The sequence below is a fragment of the Crocodylus porosus genome, unplaced genomic scaffold (assembly GCF_001723895.1).
Source record: "Crocodylus porosus isolate Cpor-Errol unplaced genomic scaffold, CroPor_comp1, whole genome shotgun sequence".
Taxonomy (NCBI): domain Eukaryota; kingdom Metazoa; phylum Chordata; order Crocodylia; family Crocodylidae; genus Crocodylus; species Crocodylus porosus.
In genome coordinates, this window is record NW_017728926.1 from 4,193,990 (window position 1) to 4,202,579 (window position 8,590).

The window sequence follows — 8,590 nt, forward strand, 5'->3', positions numbered from 1 at the left end:
GAATTTAGTTCACCTCGGTTATCAAAAGAATAATCCAAAATCAACTTCCTTTGGGAAACAGGATTGTAAAAAGAAAGTTATGGCCCCTTTCCACTGTGAAAATAGCTCCGTTTGCTGTTAAACGGTTGCTTTCCATAAACAAGCCACAAAGTGTTCACTTGCTTTTTTTACTTCTGCTTAGCAAGTATTCCCAAGAAATTGTTATTATGTGGTATCTAATTTAGTGACACACTTTGGTTCTTTCTAATTACTGTAACTTGTACTCAGCCTGGATCACTGAGTACTTTGTAGCTCTAGTCTAGTTGTGTAGCCATGTCCTGTTTGTTTGTTTTTTTGTTTTTTCTTTCCTTTATTTTAAAATGTCTATGGATGAATGGGTTTTTCTGCTTTGATCCCGTATTGTTTCTTTTCTGCTTTGAATTTTAATTGCTTATTAAAGTACCATAAGCTCCCTGCCTTTTTTTACCTTTTGGGTTTTGTAATATTGACATTGGTACCATTTTGATAGATATTATTACTGTCTGGTTGCAATAGAATAAAATTACTCTTTTCTATTCCAAGCATCAAGTCACCTCACTCTTGCAATGGGTCATGAGTCATTCCTAAAATTTGCTTTAGCAAGAAAATGTCAACAACTTTGTCCTTCGTTTCCTCAACAAACTTAAAAGTCTTTTACTGCCTCCTAGTTTTGCTGTAAAAGCTGTCTGGTGTGGTATGAAAGACCTGCCACTTTTTTCTGTTTTTAATTCTGCTTAATTGATCTTAGGCTTGGAAATCTCACCTAATGGGCAAAGATGGCTGTAAAATGAATCTGCGGAGGGTGCACACTATAAACAAAACCCTACTGATGCAGCCTGGTACAGTATTTCCTTGGCATTGTTTTATGGTCTTTAATTTGTTCAGTTTCTTTAAATGGAAGGTTCCATTCTAGCTATCAGGATGATTCCTTACTACATGCTGTTAGATACAAAAATCAAATATGGAAACATTTTAAAAATGTATTTCCAAATATGTTGGTAAAAACTAATACATATCACAGCAGGCAAATTCTGCCCCTTGCTTACACCACTTAAGTCCCATGTACCCAAGAGCAGATCCATTGATTTGATGGAGAGAAGCTGGCTCACTTCATTTAATCTTGTCTTAAATAGTAGTATGCTCCTGAAGATGCACTATGCTGTAACTGTCCCACCCAGGGAATGCTAGGAGCTTAACAAGTACAGCACAGGCAAAATTTGAACAAACTCCTGAACGCTAACCTGCCAGTGTACCTCAGCTCTATTTAAACCATTTTTAGTGAATAGTTAGAGGTTGCCAATCTAATCCTAATAATGGGATAGACTGAATAGATAAGCTTTTATATTATTTATCCCTTTTGACTTTGACCTAAGCTGTCAAAATGTAAAGGTTTGTAATTGGGAGGAGAAATTGGAGACTAAGTCCTGTTTTTTCAGAATGCAGAATCCGACTGCTTTTTGCTTGCAGTACAAAGGCTTTTTTTTTTTTTTTTTTAAACCAGTACCCCCCAGTGCTCCCTCCAAACCTCTTGGGAGGGTCACCCTGCTAGCAGCATGTTCAGACTTTGTTGGTCTGTACTTCTGTCTGGGCTCCCCCATTCTTGTCTACTTGTACCATCACATTCTGAGTAGCACGTCTTGGTGAAACAAAGTTAAACTGTCTCTAAGAGGTACCATAAGAAAAGACAGCTGAACTCAGTGTTTTTAAGCAAAGTTGGCCTGAAGTACAGCAACAATAATTTGGTTCTTAGCATTCCCAATTACACCAGTGACATGGGTTCTTCACTTAGTGTGACAGTGGCTAGCTTTCTGCCTTATGGAAAATAGGAATTGAGACACTAGGCCAGGGGTTGTCAGCTGGGGGTATGTATGCCCCTTGGGGTACTTTGAAAGGTCCCAGCAGGTATGTGGAAGCGGACAGGAATGAAGTGCCGCTACCTCACAGGAGCAGAGCTGGAGCAGGGCAGGACAAGACACTGCACTGCTGGTGCTTAGCCCCCTCTCTGGTACACTTATTAAAAAGGGGGCTGCCGGGGGGTACACTTACTAAAAACCCCTGCGCTAGTCTAATAAGTAGGTAGGAAGTGAACTCTGACCAGACTTATGACATGTCTAATAGGTCACCAAACACTATTGGTATGGTTAGGTTTTAACAGTGGTAAGTCATTATATTAGATTCATGGTAAAAAAATCATCTCCTGTTAGGAATCCTTATAATACCTCCATCACTTAAATGCAGTGTTTTTTGTCAACCTTGGAGGTGAGCCAGATTTCTAAACTTCAAGGCTTGAACTTGATGTGTGCATGCCTGTGTTCTTTTTGCAGGCAAAGCAGGAGGATTAGCTGTCAGCAAGCCAGTCCCTACAGGAGCAAAGCTGCGATCCCCCACCATAGGAAGTAAGATCCCAACCCCAAGAGGGGGCATAAATAAAAGCACTGGCAGAACATATGCAAAGCGATGACATGAAAAATACTTGTTTCCTTCATAACTGAGCAAGTTTTTTTGCGATGCACATCTGTGAGCTTTGATTAGAAAGGGATGGGAACCTCAAACTGCACATTTCACGTGAACTCCCCTCTGCTGTCTGTTAGTCATGACTACTGCTTGCCCACTTTGGTTTCCCAGTGTTGTAGGCTCTTGGGGCAGTTATGCACATCTTACTGCTTAGTGACTTGCAGACTACGGGAAAGGTCTTCTGGCCTGGGGCATTCCTTTGTCCTTCCCCAATGGCAAGAAGAAGAGAAATTGGCTGCAGAATCTCTTCTTGCAGCTTTCCTAGCAGAGGGGAGTCCCCAATAAGTAAAGAGCTAGCTGAGCCAAATACAATGCTACCCTCTGTAGCAGCCAACAAAGGTTGGGGCAAAATGGCCCAACAAGTTGGGGTTGTTCTCCTATTTAATGGGATGACAGTTGTCTTGTGTTCACTTAAGTAGCCTGTTGGCTGGGGCTGAAAGGAACAGGCACTGACATCAGGAAGCCACAGCCTTTAGTTATCTTTGCTATCCAGAGGCCGAAGGAGGCCAATCTGGGTCAAAATTGTGCCAGGCTTTCAGAAGGAAGCTTTAAGATGTTTGTTCTTTTGGGCCCAATCTCATATCTGCTCACAAAAGTTATAGGAATATAATCGCCTGACTTAATCAGTGAAAACTGGTAACTGCAAAATTTAGCTCATAATTGTTCTCTGCTCATATCTGCTTATCTGTGTGACTGATTCCAAGTAATAGTCACTAGTACTTCTTTATAATCAGAGACACCCTGATACAAGAACAAGACTATAATAAGATACAGGATGATAGTACAAAATGTCTCTAGTATATATTTATGCGCTACTCCGAAAGTCCACACTGATAGTTAAACTATCACATTTAGACATGGGAACAATTTGGTGAGAAATAGTGAACAGACTAGCTATGCTGTTCTCATTATAGCTTTCGTGCAGTTATCTTTGTCACAGCAATATCACAACTCTCTGGGTCTAATGTACAATTAACAAAAAATATGTAGACAGTAAAGGAATATTTTTGCTATTGATTTACTATGGAGATGGAGGATTTCAATATGGTTACTGGTTTGTAGCTGTGGAATGATGGTGTAATTAAACATGGATTCTTCCTAGGAATTTTACTGCAATGCTTGTCTTTTTGCTTGCTTTTTTTTCCTATTTTTGATCCATGTGTTCAGTCTAATAAATATGTCATAAGAGCTACTTCCTCTAAGATAAAACCACCCATATATTTTAGGAGTGCACCTCTATATATAGCATATGTATTAGACATTTAGATAGAGTAATTTATGCCTAAGTACTTTATCAAGTAAGATCATGTAAAAAGCAGGTTGTAAGGAGTTTGAAAAATGACAAGATTATATTTAAATAGATGCAGACTCATCCAAACCAATAAATACCCCTGAAGTGATCAGCTTGTGAAAAGGCAGATTCAGAGCTAACAGTGAAGGAGGAAACAATGCAAGCTAGGACTTTTTTTCAAATCCCATACTATATCCAATCTGTAGTTTCTCTTTTTGCAGCAAATGTTGTTACCCACTCTGATGCTGCAAAGGAAAGCATTATGCCATTCCCTGGAGACTTTATTTCACTATAAATTCAACTGCGTGAGGCATAATTCCACAGCTTGTGGGTAGCAGCGTGAAGTGTTACCCTTTTTTTTTAACTTTCAACACAACACTCTGCACTTCTATGTCACTTTACAGCTAAAAAGTTGAATAAATTCTTGCTCAAACATGCTCAGCAGTGGCTAGGAATAGCAAAGGTTCCTTTGCATAGAACTTTATGAAATTGTGCAATTAAACTTAGCAGTACAGGCCCTGTCTGTTAGGGGAAATACTTGATCCAAAAATGGACACGGGTTATGTGATGAAAAGATTTATCAGCTTTTTTAATAATTAAGTTAGTATGGATGTATGGTAAAATGGTCATATGTTCTATCCTTTTTGTGGGCAAGTAGCTTTCTTTAATATTGGCTAGATAAGCCAATGGGGGGGGAAAAAGGGAAAATTGTTCTGCAAAGTGTCTGTCTGCTTGTAGACATAAAAAAAATACCCCCCCACCCCCAATCCACTTTAGACTAAGCAGCATGTTATTTCAATCCAGCTCCCCAGCGTCTGTATAGATCAGGTGCTTCAGCGTGGCTTTTTGGTGCTTTTATCTAATAGACTAGCCAGTTGCCCATCAAGAATGATTGGGGGAGAGAGGGTGGGATGGAGTGCGCCACCTAACACCCCATGCTGCTGCTGTTCTGCCTCTCGCAAGGAGCGGTGCTGGGGAGGAGCAACGCTGGCCTCGGCTCCCCCACCCTCTGCCCGGTCCTCTGCGCAGCTTCGGAATCATGATGGCGCTCCCCCATGCTGGAGCACTCTGGCTGTTTCCATCAGCCAATCGGAGCACAAATGAAGTGTGACAGACGGACAGACTTTGGGTTTTATAATGTTAGAATGATTCAGTCAGCCATTAGATAAAAGCGCCCAAAATGTCCCACTAAAGCTCCTGATTTAATACAGACATCAGGTGAGCTGGGTCCAACTAATGCAGTCTCTTTTGGACGTGTGCTGGGCTCAGTGTGGGAGTGTCCTGCGTTTAAAGTAAAGTGCTGGTTTTTTGTTCTGTTTTGTTTAATGTCTGCAAACAGCCTCTCTGCTCAGCAAAAACTGCCACCCATAACTTACAATCTGTACAGATGAGCCCATGGTACAACAGTGGAGACTGCCCTCTCAGTAGGGTTCATGTGCTTTTAATCACTCCACTCTAACCCAGGTAAGATACCAGTTGCCCATTACCACTCAGCCCAAACCCCAGAGATGCTACTAAAAGCTGCGTATCTACTGAAATGGGGAGTCAGTCCTACAAGTGAAATCTGGGACTTCGGTCTTTTTTTGATTAAGTGAACATTAACTCCTGACACAGCCTGATAACTTGGGAGCTCCTCTCTTACTTGGGACTAAGCATGCCTTAGTCCCTTTTGCAGTTGAACTTAAGCCACTTCTAAAAAGGCAGTCTTGATGTAGAATAAATGTCCCCTCATGGAGCTGGCATGGAATGGCAAGTGTGCTTTAAGTTCACAGTACAGCATATTTTGTAGTATCTTCTCCCCCAGGAGGAGCTTTAAGTGTGGGGAGGGGCTTTTAAGAACTGTGAAAGTAAAACAAACAAACTAAAATGTATTTTAATGTTGTTTAAAAGTCACTTTCCTGACTGGCACCCTGGCTAGTTGTAAATCTGATTTAATAATAAAGTTTGTTTTCCCTTCATTAGCTGTGCAATGAAGTAAGTATTCTTACACCGGAGCACATGGCAGCAATTTGCTTTATCAGAACACAGAGTGCTAAGGAGTAGGTGCTAAAATGCTCTTATGCCATGGAACAACACTTTAACCTCCCTGTTACATTATCAGCTTCAGGATATTTCCTTCCAAGAGGGAATGGATTGTTCTGCACCTGTCCCCACAACGGGTACAGAAATGCCTGATTATAGTCATCTTATAAGTGACATTTTTCTTTTGCTGCATTGAAATAAGTTTGCTGTCTTGTATTTTGTATATGTTATACTATATTTGTAGTGTACAGTTTTTTTATAGAGCTTGTTTGTGCCCTGTAAATACCTATGAATTTTATAAGTACGTTTTAAGTTTGTTGCAATGTGTCTTTTGAAACTGTTTTGTTTATATATATTTGTTAGAACCTAAATGACACATCCATTGTAAAAACAGATCCTGGAGTCCCCTACTTCCCAGTGGTTTTGTATAATGAGTGGGAATTGGGTATTAAGATTCTAGAGTACAACTTGCTTTGGAAAGGCCCAGACCTGCAAGCTTTTACGTGTATACATTCAGTGAAATCATGCCTTTTGTTAAGAGCAGGGGCGGGCAATTATTTTGAGTGGAGGGCCACTTACTGAGTCCTGGCAAGCCATCAAGGGCCACATGATAGGCAGCCATGGCAAATAAACAGTAATTTTCTAAATTTTTTAGGGGCCCCTCGGGCAGGATAGAATGCCCTGGCAGACTGCATCTGGCCCCTGGGCTGCATTTTTGCCCACCACTGGTTAAGAGCCATATTTGCTGGATTTGGTCTTCTCACTGCAAATGCTAACCCCTCATTGGTGTTAGCAAGTCTTTTTTAAATTGGGCAAGCAATACTTGAAGGCTTTTAGTTAAACCCTACACCCAACCTAAATTGCATACATGCTCACTGTTCTCTAATTTGATTAGGAGGGCATCCAAGATTAAAAGACTTTTTATAATATTGTTTACAAAGCCTCACCAGTTGGAATAAGGGCCATAGTTACTATTGTTGTTCACCACTTGAGGGGTGGATCTACACAAGACTCCTAAAGTTGCAGTAGACTAATTCCACTGCACATTAGTAAAAACTGTGCTGATGTGCAGTAGAATTAATCTACTGTGCATTTGCATTACAAGAACTATTTATCTGTGTTAATGTACAGTAGCACCAATTATGGTGCATTAAGGTTTATGCATTATGGCACATTTAATGAACTTGTAGACATGCTCAAAGTGGCTGACCGTTTTGGGAATTAAGGTGTTTTACAGCATTTGGCTCTGCTCCCTCATGACTTTTCCAGCTTGTCTTTTCATTGATGTTCAGAAGTTGTGATGCTTTACTGAGAGAGCAGTGTGTTTTTAGGGTACATTCCCCAAATGCATTTCCCCCTGCTTCATTTACCATGATCCATGGAAAGCTTGTGAACTGCTTTGCTACTTCAAATGGCTTTAATGGCTGCTCTTTCTGCAACTCTTCAGCTTCCTTGCATTCTGTGCACTAAACTTTCTGCTTAAATGTGTCATCATCACTGTTGCCTGCTCCTCAACAACTGAGCCCTGGCACAGACTTGTACTGATTCCGGTGTGTCTGCTGGTCACCTCATTGTCATGCAGTCTGTGGAACATGTTATAAGCAATCTCGGCGCACACTGCTGAATAAAAGCTTGTAATCATGAAACGGAAGCTACCTGGGGTAAATACTTGAATAGCGTTTTAGAGGTGGGCCAGTGGAAATTTTTGAAGACCTTGAATCAATTTCACTAAGCAAACAGTGATGCCATTTATCATTTTAGAAAGGATTTAACCAGGCTACTTCCTTATTTTAAAAAGTCTGTTTTCCATCCCCTGATAAAATAAACACCAGAGTGAAAAACAGTGAAGCATGTTCTCATGCCATGAAAAAAGAAAAGGAGGTATCTAATGGCTTATAATGTCTGGACTTAAGTATTCCAGAGCTCAGTATCTTTTGGAGGGGCACTTTTTGCTGGGTAAAGGCCCCCAAACCTGCTTACCACATGCATGCTTTATATCAAGGAAGGCTTTTGTATCCTGCTGAAAGGAAGGTCAGACTTTGGCCCCTACATCGTAGTTCTTCCACCAGAGACCACTAGGTTCTGCAAACATCTGCCAGTATTTTTTTTTTCTCATCCATCTGAACTGCAGAAGCTATTCAAGAGCAAAAGCACATCATCCCACCAGGAGTTCACCCACATCTGAGGCTGCTGTTGGGGAATTCCACTCCTGCAAGTGATCATTTGTCTGTTGAATCCTTACCAGTTACTTGACTGAATAACCTCTGATCCCAGCAGTCTTGTAGTTCTCACCTCCAGTGAAAGGGCACCTAGGTGAAATTATGTAATTTTGTATCAGATTAATTTTATTAAATAAAGTATTTTTAACAGGTTGTGATATCTTATTTTTGACAGCCCCCTCCCCAAGTTGATGTCTGATGCACATGCTGGGCTCACTTGCCTGCTTGTGACTAGCTAGTTTTTTCTGGTTTTTTTGGGTTTTTTTGTTTTTAAATAAAAAAAAATCCCATGCCAAATGTTTCAAGGTGAAATGAAGGCAGCATGCACCAGCACCCTTAAAACATGAGCTAAAAGGAAATGCAGGCTTCAAGTTCTGTTTCTCAAAAGAGGCATTTGTGAGAAGCAAGTCTGGGGCTTTTTTGTGGTGTGGGGACAGTTATCTGTCTGTTTGGTAATATCTTTTATTGGACCAACTACATTTGGGGGAGATGTCAGAGGTCGAAATGCTTGTTCCTTAAAGATCTG

At 40.7% G+C, this 8,590-nt stretch overlaps 1 protein-coding gene across 3 annotated transcripts in view; it reads left to right on the forward strand.

The window, feature by feature from the left end:
• The window catches only part of CEP104 (centrosomal protein 104), a 40,588-nt gene extending 32,379 nt beyond the window's left edge, over window positions 1-8,209 (forward strand). For 2 of the 3 annotated variants that reach the window (XM_019541220.1, XM_019541218.1), the window contains exons 21-22: window positions 767-857; window positions 2,343-4,564. In XM_019541220.1, coding sequence (XP_019396765.1) covers window positions 767-857; window positions 2,343-2,479 — 228 coding nt within the window. In that variant the 3' untranslated portion in view covers window positions 2,480-4,564. Of the gene's footprint in view, window positions 1-766; window positions 858-2,342; window positions 4,565-5,785 lie in introns of those variants that run through there. The other variant, XM_019541219.1, reaches the window with a different exon arrangement.
• Window positions 8,210-8,590: the final 381 nt, after the last annotated feature.